This window comes from Mytilus californianus, unplaced genomic scaffold (genome assembly GCF_021869535.1).
Source record: "Mytilus californianus isolate M0D057914Y unplaced genomic scaffold, xbMytCali1.0.p SCAF_3, whole genome shotgun sequence".
NCBI classification, from domain to species: Eukaryota; Metazoa; Mollusca; class Bivalvia; order Mytilida; family Mytilidae; genus Mytilus; species Mytilus californianus.
The window spans coordinates 94,312,429-94,331,482 of record NW_026262679.1 but is presented as its reverse complement, the minus strand read 5'-3'; the positions used below and the strand labels follow the sequence as shown (position 1 = coordinate 94,331,482).

General features: G+C 33.0%; 1 protein-coding gene across 1 annotated transcript; it reads left to right on the top strand.

Moving 5' to 3' along the window:
• The first annotated feature begins 10,166 nt into the window (after positions 1-10,166).
• On the top strand, positions 10,167-12,619 carry LOC127733594 (uncharacterized). Its single transcript, XM_052242928.1, has 2 exons — positions 10,167-10,264; positions 11,446-12,619. Exon 2 carries the CDS (start codon positions 11,487-11,489, stop codon positions 12,405-12,407), a length of 921 nt encoding a protein of 306 aa, XP_052098888.1. The 5' UTR covers positions 10,167-10,264; positions 11,446-11,486; the 3' UTR covers positions 12,408-12,619.
• Positions 12,620-19,054: the final 6,435 nt, after the last annotated feature.

The following is a 19,054-nucleotide window of genomic DNA, read 5'->3' as shown; positions in this document are numbered from 1 at the left end:
TAAATTGGGAACCTCATCAGTAGCTGTAAATGATATATCTTTTTTGTTATTTTGAGAATTTTGATTAGACAGCATATCTTTGAAATTTGTTCTTTCCTTTAAAAAAATATTTAGAGCTTGACATATAGTAAAGACAACAATTTGGTGTATTTAAAAGACTTTCTGTTGACCTATAGATGTGTTTTGATTATTTTGGTCATTGCGTTGCTGTCTTATTGATGTATACCCCACATCTCTTTTAAATTATTTTTACAAATAAATTTATTTATAAATATAAAAATATTGGTAGTTTTGTAAAGGTGGGAATCTTGTATTTAGAAGACAGCCTCACATTATGGGTATGTGAAATTAATAATGTGCTTAATTTCATAATTTTCATTGTCAACTGTTAACATCGAAAGAAATTTGTGAATCATATTTGTCACATTCAGTTTCCTACTCGTCCACCACTACAACACGGTGAACATAGAAATACCTAGCGTCCGTACGTCTTTCACCATGGTCCTGTAAACGCATTCACACATACCATTCTTGCTTGATTACTAAGAAATTTATATCAAAGGTTTATATCAGCGATGTCTTTGGAGACGGTTCGAAAATCAGCGACGATCAATTATTTTTACAGGAGTTATGTCCTTGGAAATTTCATATCTATGGAAAATAGAATTGCATGTAGTATATGCAGGACGAAAACGAATAAAAATAATAGGAAGGTTCTGTAAGGCAGGTCGACCACAGAGAAAAAACACGAAAAGGCAAACAGCAGTCTACAAAACACTACATTGAAAATTAAAACCTGAGCCCCACCAAAGTAGCCGGGGAGGATATCAGGTGTACAGGAACGATAGGCAGATCCTGCTCTTCCAGTTGTAACTAGAAAATGAAAAGATCATTATGTGTGCGTTCCAACCATGTTCTTTTTTTTATTATTCAATATTTTATAATAATAAATCGTCTCAAAAGCAAACCGAATACCAGTAGATTTGCGGCGATAGTAAAGGGTATCACTCGAGGAAACAACTCACGTTGTGACATATTAATCCGCCATGAGTGTTGTATTTCCATATCCTTTTAGAAGAATATTGTTTTCCAGACCTGTTATATAAGTGTTTGGACGGCTAAACAAATTGAAAAGCAAAAGTTGAAAAAAGGAAAAACTTTATTTAACTTTTATGATAGTAAAGCAGGACCCTTCGCTGTCTTCATTAAGACTATTGGTTACCGATTGAACCCAGATAGTGTCGTGCGTTTTCAGATATTAAACAGCTATCACGGCTGTACTCATTTCATAGTGGCCATCATCGGAGATGTACGTATGATAAACACGCCTTCCATTATGGTAAATGTCAAATTTTCCACGAACTGTAAACGATAAGATTGTCACCGTTAGATGGTATAGCCCTTCTGCTGTACAACTAAATTTTCCACTACTTTCAAATGAAGATAAAACACTTTTTCCGATCCGAGTTCTTACCAAAGGAAATTTTATAATGGACCCAACGTCATAGTATACATTACTCTGTGCACAAGCGGAAACTGCAACTACAAAATAAATTAGAAGATGATATAACTTTGAACTAATAAGGTATTTTTGACATATCATGTTTGACTCTTTTTCATAGATGTTCTAAGTATATCTAATTTGTCTACTAATGCAGTTTTACTTGTTGTTTTGGAATAAAAAATATAATGGCCTATAAAAATACACAAATAATTAACGAATTCACAATGTGAAGAAATACAGAAGTGAAACGGATCCTACATTTTTAGTTTATAAAATAAAAAAGAGGTTACCCGGTAGACAGAGAGGACATGATCAGGACATAGTACATTAACATACAATCCTAATTGGTCCTTTGAATAAACCCATTCTTAAAGGTCATCAATTTAGCATTGCAGTAAGATCTTTGAGTATTTTTTATCTATGAAAACATTGATTTCATTTTTAAAACAAGAGGCGAAAAATACCAAAGGGACATTCAATATAAAAATAAGAAGATGTGGTATGATTGCCAATGAGACAACTCTCCATCAGAGACCAAATTACATAGAAGTTTACAACTATAGGTCACCGAACAACCTTCAACAATGAGCAAAAACCATACCACATAGTCAGCTATAAAAGGCCCCGAATTGACAAATGTAATACAATTCAAACGAGAAAACTAACGGCCTGATTTATGTACAAGACAATGAACGTAAAACAAATATGATATACAGCAAAAAACGACAACCACTGAATTACAGGCTCCTGACGTGAGACAGGCAACTACAGAATACGGCGGGGTTAAACAAGTTTGTTGGCGCCAAAACCTCCCCCTAACCTGGGACAGCAGTGTAACAGTACAACATAAGAACAAACTATAAAAATCAGTTGAAAAGGGCTCAACTTATCAGATCGTACAAGGCAGAAAAAACATCTAACAAAAACATAGACCTGACGAAGCAGGGTATTTATACAGCCCCACAACTAAAAAGACACTAAGTACAGATATGAGAGTACTCGCAATTACTGAGAGCTTATTCAAAGCCAATAAATCTAATAAAAACATGCACCAAAGACTAAAATATCAATCAATACACATCCAACACCCATTGGATTTAGAGTAAAGACGGCAATAACAGTCAGAGAAAAACACGACTTTGTGCAATGCCAGGATACAGGTCATAAGTCGAAAATAAACTGACAACGCAATGGCAAGAAAAGAAAGAGACAAACAACAGTATACAAGACACAACATAGAAAACTAAAGACTGTTTAATTGTTTAAAAAATAACTATACATATATTGCTTTCTAGATATAAACACTTATGGTCTTACATCTTGTCGATACCTATATTTTGGAATTACACATTGTCATTTTTCCAGACTGCTTATGACGTCTTTACACTTAATACGCTAGGGGTGTACTGATTTGCATTGCAGTCTAAGTGAACACTCTTTATCAATTAGTTGAAATTTTGCTTTAAACTAGCTTCATTAACAATTAGTACTCTTAGATCGGTACTTTGTGTCTTTTGTCTCTTTGTTATTTGTTTGTAATGCTCAGTTACCAACCAGCCCTTTCTAGCTGACTTGTTTGTGCAGTGTTTACTTGAGTCGTGTTGTTACGCAACTGTCCTAAGTTATGTGGTGGTTTGAGCGGTAACAATATACAATAAGGAGTTGTGGTAGGATTGGCAATGAGACAACCATCCAACAGGGTCGAATTAAAGAGGTTTTACTCGTTCTTGAAGGCCGTACGGTGACCTATAGTTGTTAATTTCTGTGTCATTTGGTCTCTTGTGGAGAGTTGTATGATAATAATACAAACAATACCTTACAAACTACTTATTCAGTTGTGATCGTAGTTTCCAATTTTCATTTAACAAGCAACAAAGTTTAAACACCAAAGTTCTTGAACATGTTCTTGAGCTGTTCGATGATGACCTGTAATTATTCACATCATTATCCTTTGGTCTTTATATTGAGTTGTCTCATTGACAATGATGCCACGTCTGCTACTTATATTGGTAACATACAATTGTAATATTTAAAAAAAAAATTACTGCATTTAATTTTAATGTTTCATAATTTTTTTATTTATATATATATTGTATATGTAGTAACTAATCTATAATAGTATGTTCTATTTAAAATCATTTAGCTTCCAGAGCACAGAAAACAAAAATAATGATACCTGTTTCACGAATATTGGAAATATTCTGTTCTATTTGGAATAAACGATTGTTTCCGTTTACTTTCATATCAACTGTCTGGTTATATAACGCTAAAAAATCCTGACCTCTGGCTTGTTCGTTGACTGCTAATGAATGCGTCTGTATCTCTATTGATTGAATTTTTTGCTTCAAATAATTCAATTCTTGTAGTTGTTGCACAGTTTTCAACTCTGCAAATGTGTCAACCTTACTTTCCATAAACGCCATTTTGGAATTTGTCTGTGACAGCTCGTTTTCCAACAATACGTAATCCTTTTTCAAACTTGAAAATTCAGTCTGTTAATTTATATGATTTTTGGCTAGTTCAGAGTATTTGTTCTGGGTTGCTTCATACATTTCTGCCGAATTATTAGCCGCTGTCAAGGTTTATTCAACTTGAGTTCGTTGAATTTTATCTGCAACTGAGAAGTCAGGACAACAAGTGTTTTATCGCACTCAATTCGATTTTGTTCCATTGTATGTCGTAATTCATCATTTTCTCGTTGCAATTGCTTTATAGTGCTGTGGAATTCCGTCAGAGTCAAATATTGACCATTTCCCGCCGCTTGGATTCCTCCGTTGTTGTTACTGTCAAGTATAAACCCTCCTACAGCTGAATAGGCCAACATTTGAAGGAACAAACCCTGTAAAATAACAGTTTTTGTCACACCTGTTTGTGTTTTGATAAGTTTATATCTAATAACAGCGAATTCCCAATTTTACAGACAAAGTTATTATTTTGGTTTACTTTAGAATGGTTCTATGTTAAGATTTTGTCTTGTACGATCTACAAGTAAAATTTAGGTATTTCTTTATGTTCTTTATTATTTTTAGCTCTTCGAGATTTGTAAAAGTTTTCAGATTTCCTACATGTTTACCTAGAGCGTAACTGAAGACCAAATTTGTGAAAAAATGTGCATGTTATATATACATCAAGATTTGTATCGTTTAATGCTTTGATATATGAAACATAAGGATATTTGTTTGACCTATGTTTTTTTCTAGGTTATTTGAATAGTAACATATCAACAGCGGTACATTTATGTTCAAAACAAATGACAGGTTGTTGATGTTTAACGCACTAACAACAAACTGGCTGTATGAACACGAAATGGATGATGTAAAATGAACTTAAAAATTGTGGTGTGATTTGTAACAGGAGATAGCAAACCTTTGAATGCCACAATGTACGGACAGATGTTTAGATAGGTGTAGTGATCTCAGTGTTGGTCTCCAATGAGCCTGTACTTATATTAATTTTTATCTCAAATTGTATACCTTTAGGTGATATAAAGGTTTGTTTACTAACGCTTCTGTTTCCCGACGCTAAATCGATCGAATGAAATATGTCTTTAGAAGAGAACAAATCTTCATATACCCCTATTGAAGGGAAATTAAAGATTTATTCAGCTTTCTACGACAGAGAGTAGAAAATTCAGGTGCAAACAATTTCTCACACTTTTTTTTTAATTTCACGACATAAATAGTATGATTTAAAAAAACATTATTTATCATGTGACATATTTTTTGAAATATACTTAGACAAAATATTGAAAATGATTTTACTATATAAAAAGCTATTGCATACATTTGTATTCCTAGGGAAAGGGCAATGCATGCGTTATTCTACTATTTGCATTGCACTTTATTTGACCTTCTGAAATAGATATTGATAAACCAAGGTCACGGCACATATATATACAGGTCAATATTTGTGTATATGCTTATCTTTTGAATCATACATCCAATAAAATTGAGAATGGAAATGGGGAATATGTCAAAGAGACAACAACCCGACCAAAGAGCAGACAACAGCCGAAAGCCACCAATGGGTCTTCAATTCAGCGAGAAAATCCCGCACCCGGAGGTGGTCCTCAGCTGGCCCTTAAATAAAATTGAGTGCTAGTTCAGTGAAAATGGACGTCACACTAAACTCCAAAACATATAAATGAACTAAAATTAAAAAAAACATACAAGATTAACAAAGGCCAGAGGCTCCTAACTTGGGACAGGCGCAAAAATGCGGCGGGGTTAAACATGTTTTGTGAGATCTCAACCCTCCCCTATACCTCTAGTCAATGTAGAAAAAAGAAACACATAGCAATACGCACAGTAAACTCAGTTTAAAAGAAGTCCGAGTCCGATATCAGAATAGGTAACAAAAGAAACTAAGCAAAATGACAATGATACATAAATGAACAAAGGACTACTATCAGTTACTGACATGCCAGCTCCAAACCTCAATTAAACTGATTGAAAGATTATGTCTTCATCAGATGAAAATCAAGTACAATCCCTCCCGTTAGGGGTTTAGTATCATACCATCATAAAATATATGAGAAGAACATAACCCGTATCATGCCAACAACTGGTTTTAGAATAAAATGTGTTTATTTCCGATGCAAAGATCCTATGAGTGAATCAATATTAATACCAAAATATGCAATCCTTAATGACTTGCCAACAGTATCGTAACTATATCCTTTCCGAATAAGTCTGTTTAAAGGTTTGGTTAGCTTTTGAGGTGAATGCCGACATTTTTGTGCTTTGTAAAGAATATTACCATACAATTTGGATGTGAAATACCTGAACGTATAAGATGTCTGCATGTTGATTTATTTTTACGAATTATGTCCTTGTACCGATGATAAAATTTAGTAAATGTTTTGATTAGTTTGTGATATCGAAAACCCTGGTGTAATAATTTTTCAGTAATACAGAGATTTCTTTCGTTGAAATCAAATGCATTGTTACATACACGAGCGAATCGAATAAGTTGAGATATATAAACACCATAAGATGGCGACAAGGGAACGTCACCATCTAAAAATGGATAATTAACAATAGGAAATGAAAAATCATCTCTTTTATCATAAATTTTGGTATTAAGTTTCCCGTTAAAGATAAAGATATCAAGATCCAGGAAAGGGCAGTGTTCATTGTTAGTATTAGCTTTATTTAAAGTCAGTTCGACAGGATAAATCTCTTTAGTGTACCGCATACTGAAGTCGTCATTATTGAGAGCCAATATATCATCTAAATATCTAAAAGTGAATCAGATGTTGTTTCGATTGGTCTTTGCTGATTTTAGTCATAAATTGTAACTCATAACAATACAGAAATAGGTACGCAATAAGTGGTGCACAGTTAGTCCCCAAGGGAATTCCGATAACCTGACGATATACGGAATCTCCATAGCGAACAAAAATGTTCTAGTAAAAATTCAAGGGCAGTTATAGTATCAAAGCAGGTCCAATTGACATAGTTCTTTTGTTTGTTGTTACTAAAAAATGACCTAAAAGAGTTTGAACATATATATTTGCATTCCGACTTTTTAAATGCCCATTTAATCAGGTGTGTGAATTCTTTCTTCATAGGATTATGAGGCAACGTGGTATATAGGGTAGAAAAATCAAAACTTTGAACAGATTCGAAATCAACAATATAAGCATGTAATTTATCAAGTACTTCCAACGAATTTTTGACACTCCAAAAGTTATTAATTCCACTATTTTCAAAGGCCTTATTTGAACAATTTATTACCAGGTTTTTGATTGTACCAAGTGTACTTGTAAGTAGAATAGATAGTTTAGTAGTGGAACAATGGCTTGAAGATGAAATAAATCTATATTTGTAAGGAGTTTTATGCAGCTTCGGAAGCCAGTACATAGTTGGAACTTTCATTGTATTTGGTTCTGCTTGTAAAGAGGTAGCTAAAAGTTTATGTTTGTTACAGATATCATTTTCCGAAAATGGAGTCAGTTGGAATGTTGGTGAATTCGTGATTTCCTTTTGTAGAACAACAATGTAAAATTTACGTCAAACAATAATGATATTGTTAGCAGCCTTATCAGCCGGGACAAAAATATATTCTTTGGCGAGTTCTTTTAGCTTATATTTGATACGGGAAATTGGGCTATTATGGTTGTCGTTAGGAGTAAAATGATCTTTAAAATGTTGAATATGTATATCAACTATGTTCATTACCGAATTAAAAAAAGAATCTAATGATTTCTTGTCAGCTTTTCTCGTTTTATCCATTTAGAGCAGTAAGTACGGAGTGAGTCGTGGATAATGTTACGACACTCATTCCAATTAATAATTGACGGGGGACGATATTTAGGTCCTTTACTGAGGAATGATTTCAACTCTCGGTCACGCACGATGTTAAGGTCTCCTGTTATAACATGGAAACTGGGGCCATAAATATATTCGGATTTTCTGCAATTTCATGAGATTGGTGTATTGTCACTGATATTAACATCTTTACACATTTCGCTGTAATTAAACACATATATATCCAAGCCTTTATAAACATAAGAAGATGTGGTATGATTTCCAATGAGACAACTCTCCACAAGAGACCAAATGACACAGAAATTAACAACTATAGGTCCCCGTACGGCCTTCAATAATGAGCAAAGCCCATTCCGCATAGTCGGCTATAAAAGGCCCCAAAATGACAAATGTAAAACAATTCAAACAAGAAAACTAACGGCCTAATTTATGTACAAAATAAAGAACGAAAAACAAATATGTTACATAGCAACACACGACAACCACTGAATTACAGGCTCGATATTGTTTCTGACATATAAGAAATCATTTTTCTTTATTTAATATTATCGTGGATGATTGTGAAAAAAGGTCAAGGTCTCCACAGTCAAATTCATATACTCTGAATTTTGTTTCGGTTTTTGATAATATTTTGAATCATATGTCCAATGTTAGCTTTGTGGATGATATTCTATAGGAGGGGTCGAAGTTGCAAGGTTAAAGGCCTAAATTACATCTCCCATTATGTGTTTGAAATTGGGCGAGTGATATATTTTTTGGTTTTCTCGGCTTTGGTATTTTTTAAAAGTAAGGTCCTTATCTATTCTATGTAAGTTAACCGAGATATAGATAACTATAACTGCTCTGGAATCTACAGCTTTATTTAGGTAAATAAAACCTTCTTCTTTTTCACCTAGTTATGACATGAACTTGCATCACTTTTAGGAGATGTAATTGCATGTGTCATCTTAACCTTTGTACATTACCTTACGATAATATCTAATAGTATATCATCTTGACTTACCAAGGATCATACTACTTTTCACCTGACCTTATGATATTTTGTCTCTTTGCTAATCACGCAAATGTGACGTTTGCCAATGACTTTTACCTTTGAGTTCACTCAGGTGAAAAATAATCTTTTTATGTAAAAAAACCTTTAATTGTTCAATTTTAAACACCACGTAGTATTATTGGTAAAATCCCCTAACATGTGTACCACCTGTTTTACAAACCATAACCCATTCATTTTCTTTTTATGGAAAAAAATAAATCTTACATTCTGAGAACCAAAAGCCATAATTCCTTTTAGTTAACTTAATTTAGTTAACATAATGTCCGTTATCCACAGAAAAGTACAAGTTTATGAACCGATAAAAGATAAGAAGTTAAACAAATATGAATACGAATATTGACCGACAATGCTTCCATGACTTTTCAAGGACATTTTTACTGTTATGGTGTACGTATCCTTGTTGTGCAAGGTTTCCTCATTATCGAAAATAGTATGTTCAATCATCGTATAGTGGTCTCTAAATTTCTTTCTGGGTTCCTGTCTCATTTAGGTTTACCTCAATGTCTCTTACACACATACTATCTATTGTTTCTCCAACTTACACATGCTAACTACTTTGAAAAAAAATAATAGATGAGCAATTCCATTTTCAGATTGTAATATTATTATCAATGACTTTAAAATACGAGAATTTTTAATTGATTTGAACAGTAATAACCATGCATTATAATAATTATTTTATGTTTTTCTTTCAATGAATTAAATTGGAGGACAACCAACGGGTTGCTTTTTTAAACAGCTCTCATTTATTGCAACTTTTTCATATTCATTCCAGAACTAAATAAAGTTTCCAACATGCAAAGTATACACTGTGACAGTGAAATCAGGTGATCCAGAAAGACTTATTAATTCCAGTAGCACCCGTGGCATATTTATCATTGATGAAAAAAAAAACCAACTGGACAACACCTTCTTAAAAATGCATTAAAAGTAAACGATTTTTACCACTTCCTATTGCTTAAAGTAAATAAAAATGACATAAACATTTTCTTTAAAATATAAACACGTCTGTGCGCAAATAAAACATTTTTTTCATAGGTATATATATAAACAACTGAAGGTCACGGACAGTTACTATATATACTAGGGCAATCTGATGAATTGATTGGTGAACAACATCATCTTTAAAAATTAAAAACCCATTTAAATTAATTGATAAATTGTCAGCTTCTTGGCATCTAAATAACGTAAATATTTTGAATTTTTAAATAAAAATTACAATTTTCTTCAACACTTTTTAATAGAAAATATATCTGTGATGGGAGTTCACACACAGTTCATCCATAAACACGTCTGCGCACACGAATATCAGACTAAGTTGAACCATCAATATTTATTTATATATAACTTAAGTATATTTACAAGGTCACAGACAGTTACGATGATACGTATAGACATTTACAATAGTAAATCACCTCAGCACAGACAAAGCTGGTAAGTGATTTTAGAATAATACGAATAACATTAACGGTACCAATTTTTCTGCACCAGATGCACATTTCGACAATAAATGTCTCTTCGGTGATGCTCGAAGCCAAAATATTTGAAAATCCAAATTAGTACAGAAGATACTGTTTATATGAAGCAAGGATTTATATAGTAAGATACTATATAAATCCTTGTATGAAGGTATAAATATAATATTCAAACAGTCTATATCATTGTGGAATATTAATAATGAATGAAAGTACATTGATTTATCAAACAGATGATTTAATATTCCAAATATAATATTATTTGTACTTTGTACATTATTAACTCTTTATTTTTTAATGAGTAGAGAAAACTTTCTGAGAAAGCATAATTTTATGAAACATATGAAACGTATGAAACTAAAACGTCTTTTTGAATATTATTGCTCAATAAAAATTTAAAAACGTACTAGTTGCTTGATAAGGAATATTTCAATCTGAAAAAAATGGTCTATTCATTAGCTGTTTCTGTTTTTTTTTTTTAAATTAGAATAAAGAGATGTGGTATGATTGCCAATTATACAGCTATCCATAGACCAAAACACGAAGTTTTGCCGGTTTTCCTGAGCACCAGTATCCAACCAACAACTACAGCTAACTTAGCAAGCAGTTATGTAGCAACTACATTTTGAACCAGATTTCCTGTTTCAAATTATGATCCGTTTTTTGTGCCCTTTTTTAAGTTAGTTGTCATCCTGTTGGTAGCTACACCGTGCAGTTTTGTATTGTAGTTTAACGACATTGAAAATTAGAGTTCCTTCATGAAGGGAACTTCAAAATATAACCTTACACAAGTTCTTCTTTGTCTCGACCTAAAATCCACAAACGAGTTGCTGCCTAATATTAAGCAGCATAGTATGGCACCAAAACCTTTGCAACCCGGCAAATATTTGAAAATAAAATATATAAGTCATATGTCTTCTAAGGAAAATGTAATAAAGTTAAAAATGAATTGCATAAACAATTGTCAAATTGTGCACATACATTTTATTATTCGTTGCCTAACATAATACAAAAACAGATGCAAACAACCAGACAGATAAAAGGTCTAGTTTTAATATTACGGGTTAAGTTTTAATAAAATTGCATGAAAATGCTTCCATTTTCGAAACTTAAAAATCTGAAGCATTCTTTTTCTTGTAGACCTACAGACAAGTTTTGACGCAAGCAAAAACTGCTATACCATGGAACCTTGCAATCAGTGGGAAAACAAGACCAGTAAACAAGTTCGGGAAGAATTCAAGGCTATCAAACTTGAGTATCAGAACATAAAAGTAGACATTAAGCCTGGAAATTATACCTGCTGCTTGTTTCTGCCAAACTCTGATATTGCCTTTGCTAATCATATGGATGATGTTGTGTTGATTTATAAAATAGACGGAACTCTCAGCGCAAGTATTTCGATAGAAACGCCATTTGCCATTACTTCCATCGACGATGAAACTATTGCTGTAACTGGAGGCAACACTCGTCTTATTTCCATAATCAGTTTGTCTAGTAACAGTGTAGTCAAAACCATAAAAACTGAAGAGACTGGGTGTTGGGGCATAACTTACTATGATGGCTTCCTTTACTTTGTGGTTGAATGGAAATGTATCTTTACTTTAAATCTATCCAATGATAACCAAAAAAGGTTAAACTATTTAAATGATAAACACTACAATAGTCATTGCAGGTCCCATCTCACCTCTTTTGGCAACAGACTATGCTATACCTCAAATGAAAATGCAGATGTCGTGGTTCTTAAGATAAATCCGGATAAAGAATCTGCAGAGAAAGTATACCAGGTGTACGAGCCTGATGTAATAAATGACCAAGGACAGTGCACAATGGATGAAGACAGACATGTATATGTTGTTAGCCCAGAACTACGTCAGGTGATATTAGTATCTGCACAAGCTGGTTATACATGTTCATATGACAACTGTCGCAAGTTATTAGGCAAAGATGACGGGCTTATTTATCCGAGTGCTATTGATTATGACAGAAAAACAAAACGATTTATGATAGTAAACTTATTATCAGATGATGACGGACCACTAAGTCCATATTTTATGATCTTCAAGAAGGCTAAACCAGAAAATCAAGCTGATCAAAAGTCGTGAACATATATTTGTTATGATTGTTTGAATATTTACCCTAATTGTTCTTCTGTTTGGACATGACAAAGCATCGCCTCACTATAAGAAAACAAATACTTTTTACTATTGTTTGAGAAACTATGAAGAGTTCGTGAAAGTTATATTTGATCTGAGGATATTTCGGATTATTTTCATATTACTTAATGTGGCGTAACAAAACATTGATCATGTTTGGATTTATTGTTATCTTGTATTTGTGCAAATTGCATGCGCTGAATGAACTATTGAAATTAGAATAGTTTCTTCTTCTTCTTCTTCTTCTTCCGAATACGGGAGTAGACTTCTAGGTAGGAGTGTAAAACTTCCCAGAACTTGTGTGCTATGTACATATGGACTTAATTAAAATTGATATAATAAAGAAAAATAGTTTACAATAACGTATATACATTATGTACAGTGGCTTGGTAGTTTAATAAGTTGTTGTGGGTCCTTCAAATGTTAGAGTGGATATGTCACTTTTGAAGAATTCCAGGATGTGAGACATACCTCTTGCTTCAGTTAGTGAATTCTAATCAGAAATAGTGTGAGGGTAGAATGAAAATTTGTAGAAATCTTTATTAGTTGCTATTTGCATAAATTTATGTTTCCCCATAGTACGTCTATCAGATTTTGTTAAATTGTCCTTTGGAACTTCAACTCAACCACAATTAATTTTATATAGCATAGTTAATCTAGCCTTTTTTCTTCTAATTTGTAAACTTTCCTATTCCAAAGAATTTATCAAGTTGGAGACTGCTCCAGGTGTTCTGTCTTTATAATCGTTATAGACAAATCTGGCTGCCTTACGCTGTATCTGCTAAACCTGAGTGATGTGTTGCTTTTTGTATAGATCCCAGACAGGGGAAGAGTAATTTATTCTATATACAGTAGTCATCCTTATTTTACAATTTTTGCATACTTCACATTTTAGTTTTGATATGCTTTCCAGACAGCATGCGCATTGGCGAAAGAGATTGTGATGAATACTCGAAGAATCTGTCTGGCCTTGTTCATCTCACCAAGACCTCATTTTCATAGAACATTGATAATGTTTAGTTTATGTGATACTTGTAGTTAAACCTTCCTATTATAGACTTTCAACATAAATTCAATGATAAGTAAAACAGGTGAGTCATTTCTGCGTGTGCGCTCTTTTGCTTATGAATTGTGAAGTAATTGCAGGTCTCCCCATTTATGCAAGGTATAACAAATTGACAAATAATTAGATGACCATTAGTCCAAAAGGAAAGTTTCACAGAAAAAAAAAATAAGTAAAATTGCCTTTCAACATGTTCAAGACGTCATAATAATTTGCCCTATGACCGTTTGATATTTTTGGGGGCCAGAAGGAATTTTTGCAGATTGCCTAATGCCTATTCATTTTCATCTTTTGCTATACGCATGCTTATATGCAGTGGATACGGTATTCATTTATAAAAACCCTAATCCCCCAAAATCAAATGGTAATCCCCTTTCCTTTCAACTTTATACCTACATGTACTATCTATGTATCTTTGTCTTCGGGTCAAATCCTCTTGCCCCCTGGTTTTTTTGCTCAAGCACATATATGACATACAGTGTATATTAGGTTTGGCTTCTACCATGTCTACAGACAGACCCCTCATCTGGGAGATGTCCTACTATAGTGAGAATTCTCACAATCGATAGGGATTTTTGTTTGGGAGGTCAAACTTTTGAAACTTTGTTTTAAGCGGGGTCATTATGTGGTAGATAAAGTAAAGGGGGGTGCCAACAAAACTTTTTAACGTGAAAAATTTGAACAGATCCCTTCAGCAAATAAAATAATGATCGTTCCCCAAGTTTAGCTTCTACAGACCCCTCATCTGGGAAATGTCCTACTATAGTGTGAATTTCTCCTCGCATAAGGTCCATTTATAATTCATATACGGAAAAACAGGAAATAATTTTTTACAAAATTTCCTTCTAGTTACTAGCTTTTGATCATAAACAAGCTTCTGTCCAAGTTTGGAACAAATCCATGATAGTTTAAGAAAGTTATTAAAACTTTTAAAACTTTAACCACAGAGTGAATATTTGTGGACGCCGCCGACGACGGAATGTAGCATCGCTATGTCTCGCTTTTGCGACAAAAGTCGCAGGCTCGACAAAAAACATTCAAAGACCTTGCTGTCACCAGGTTATTCCACTGGTCCACTTTAATATGATTATGTGTTTCGTGTCAACCCCATAACAAATTAAGTTTTCAAATAAAACACTTCCGCCTGCCATAAGCCAGTAAATATTTTTTTTGTTATAAAATGAAAATAAACCCATACCGTATAGTCGGCTATAAAAAGCATTTGTTCTGTTGATTGATAGTGGTTTTATGGACTGGAATGAGATCAAATATGTTTAGTTCTGTTAAATAGTTTTCCGTTTGATCAGTTGTAGTTGGTTGTTTGAAGTTCGAAGTATGCTGCATATTTAACTTCGTACATCTATTTCAGGTCTGCAACCGATATAAAAATAAGGAGATGTGGTATGATTGCCAATGAAACCACTATCCACCAAAGTTCAAATGAAGTGGATATAAGCAATTATAGGCAACCATACAGCCTTCAAAAATGAGAAAACCCTAGTCGGCCGTAAAAGGCCCCGACCCCAAAAGTATGCAACAATTTATTTGAAAAAAGTAATGGCATAATTTACAGCATAACAACAGGTTGGCAACAACCCCCCAAATGAGGGATATTCCTTAAATGAGGGACTGTCGTTGCTGTTGTAGAAAAGGAAAAAGTAAAATGTAGCCTTTTTAACTGACTTAAAAGGGAGAAATTTGGAACAATTTTTCTAAAAGAGGGATCCACTTATTGTCAATAATAAAGAAGATTGAAGTCCATGAATATTCCAAAATGTGTACAAACTCGACGTCAAATGTTGATATTGTTCTACTTCAATGACTGTAGGAGATCAAATTAGATGACAACCAGTAAATTAGAATCTAGAAACAAATTAATTGCAATGGTGATTGGAAGTTCAATGGAATTCCTTCCCGCGTAAATGTCGTACATTAAACGGGATATACCATTTTTAGGGCTATACTGCGTTCATATTTAGGTTATTTCGACACAGTATATTAGTTACACAGTAACTACATATAATGTGTCTGAATTAAGTTAGTTTAACAGAAAATTGAGTTATTTTCGAAAAAACACTAAGGTAATAATTACATTGATTGACACAGAATATAATAAACCCCTAAAATATAACGGTATATGGAATCGTCCAAAACGGTTCTGATAAAGTTGAAACGCGTAGAATTCGAGAACCGTTCAAGGCGTCAAATTTATTTGCAGTTGCATTCGTTGATTTTGCCAGTCAAATGGACTGGAATGAGATTAAATATATACACATAGAGGTATATTCAATAGATTTATCGTTAATCAGTTGTATTTGTTGGTTGAAAATTCAAATATTGATGATATATCTGCTGTACATCTACTTCAGTTCTGACGAGGCTACCTTAATGACGATACTAATTTAATGTGTACAAACCTGATGTCAAATGTTGATATTGTAGAAGGAATCACAGAAAAACAATCCAGAAACAAATTAACTGCCATTAAATTGCAAAGGTCAATGAAAGAATTTCCCGAGCAAATGCCATGTGTTAAACGGGATAAACCAAAAAGATTTTTAGTTTCATGTTGTCGTTCACATTTAGATCAACTTATACAGTAAAATAAAATATAAATGTCTACTATATATATATAATGGTTTTGAATGTAGTCACTTTATCAGAAAACGATTTATTTCTCGCAAACAACGCTAAATAAAATATATATTAACTCGGCTCTGAATCTAAAAAACCCTAAAATATAATGGTATATGGAATCGTCCGAAACAGGTTTTCCGAACATTAACAAAGGTGAAATACGTAGATTCAGAATTGTGCACACAAAAAAAAAATAAGATCAGAGATAAAGTCGTATGTTATTGAATCATCGTTTATTAAATGTGCTTGCATAAGAACCTTGAAGTTGAAACTACGAACGATTATGTGTATCCTGTCAACCCCTAAAAACATTATACTGTCTACTTCGACTCGCCATATGAACTGAATTTTTAATATATTGTTATAGAGTATGTTAATAATTACTGTACCGGTATCACTTATATTTTTATCGATAATAACAAAAATCTTGAAACAAGAAAAAATGTTCAATACCTTTTTCATTTCAAGTTTTAAAAAATCATAGTTGATTAGTTCATAATTCTTCAAGTCTACACTATTTGTCATAATTTATTTGACCTGTCAGTCTGTTTGTCCATCAGTCCTGTTCTTTTCATTACAACTCCTCTGAAACCAGAAGCCTTGGAGAAGACATTCTTAAAAAAAGAACTAAAATAACACAGAAGGGTAATTTTTAGCTTATCTACCACCAAGCGTCATGTCAGGTATTGTCATTACTTAAAACTGTTAGATAGTTAAAAAAAAAATCGACATTTAAACAAAATGCTTACCAATGATATTTTTCAAATATCAAATTTACGTCCCCCCCAAAAAAAAATAACAGTATTTGTGGACAAACCCAAGTAAGAAATGACCACCACAAAGGAGCATAAATAGAACCATACAAATAGTAAATGCATGCAGGTTCTCAGATACCATCTCGCATATCAAAATCACATCATGTAGAAATATACCCAATGTGTTCCTCTCCTAATTTTAAGTTTTGCTGCTATCCAAAATCAAAGTTGTGGAACATAATTTATCAGAATCATTGAGTAATCCATGCAATTAGTGTCTCCTCCATTACAGTCTTGAACATTAAAACTAAATATTAAATAAACGACATGGCTATTTTTTTAGTGTTTGGTACAGATTGGCTGTCACTGTGCAACTCAGTTTAACATAGAACCCTATGGGAAAAACAGAGAACTCTTTTTGTCAGAACACACAGTCAAACATCCAAACATACTATCCACATTTGTTAACATATAATAATATATTTTTTTTTACAATTTTACGTATAGGCAAAGTTCGACCAGTTTTGTTATTAGTAGTCTCAGCTTCGAATTTACAGATATACCGATGTGACATAATTCACTCAATATTTCCAATGGTATATAATATGGGTGTATGTTCTCCAGTTGAGCATTAACATGATTAAGCTTCTAAAATTGCAAGTCTTATCTCTGCAATACTTCCACTTGTCTTTCCTATCAGTGTCCGTGAAAATGCAGAGGTAGCAAGCTACACTCAAGTGTTTTGTATGTCTTATATAAATGTGAATGGTCAAAGGGTCAATTCCATTTTTCTTTGTCAAAATGAACTATTAAAACAAGGTCATATCAGTGACAGTTGTATTATATGTTTCTGTGCGTATCGGCTTCTCAAGGAACTGTATTTTCAAGACATTGACATTAATCATAAACTTACAGTTTGGAAAGAACACAAACATGATGTCTCATTGATTATATCAATTCGGATATCATTATCAGATATTATTGTCTACCTTACTATTGTATATTTAATATTTGTATACTTAGCTTAGTATTTTATTTGCTGATCAAAATGTATTGGTAATTAACCATACACCTGCTTAGTTATCACTGTGTTCACAAGTTACTCATTTCAAGGAAACTTTCAGAAAGGCATTAGGTGTATACCTACTTTTATTTTGTTCCAAAGGATATTTTAGGTTCCAATGTATCGGAAATCATGTACTTTGTCATAACATCCATAAAGGAATCGGGATCTTCTATCCTGGCTACTCTAAACTATAACTGATTTCAGTGAATCTTACTAGGGTAATCCCACTGTTTAATCTCACATATAAGATACTAGTACTGATCCGAATGATTTGACAAAACACGGACTTAGATACATTTGTATTTCCATCATTTGTCAGCTCTGCTCACATATTTTGTAGTTCAATAATCTATTAACTTATTTAAATAATACGTGTCTTTGACTTCCAATATTTTTTTTCTTTTGAAGTTTACCAAAGAGAGGCGAAAGATACCAATGGGACATTCAAACTCATAAGTCGAAAATAAACTGACAACGCCATGGCTAAAAAAAAGACAAACAGACATACAACAGTACACAAAACACAACATAGAAAACTTAAGACTTAGCAACACGAACCCCACCAAAAACTTGGCGTTCGTAAAATTTACGTAGGGATGATTTCAACGTCATCACTTGGAACTCTTGGTTTAATAGCTTTTGTGAGCAGCAACCCTCTATCAAGGAAATCTTGTTAGGAAACACAAACCCTGGAATATCGTATCAACTGGGAGATATACAATCCGTATGCATGCGCTGCTGGAATACAAATAATCAAACTGCAATGATAGCAATGATAGATGAAATCCAGAACACCACCATGTATAGAATTTTTGTTAAGGATTCCGAGCTAGGTTAGCATATTCAATCCATATATATTTTTTTTTTATTTTATTTTTTTGCATATTTGTTAGTCTCGGCATTATATATGACTGTAATATCATATGCATTGTTCGAAATGTGTACAGGAAAGTTTTGACCAACAAGAGAGTATTCTATGCATTAATTTTTTTTTGCTGAAAGGCTTCAGGAAGGAAACAAACACATTTGCGAATATACGTGTTTTGATATTTGTAGCGAACACGACATAAAAGTT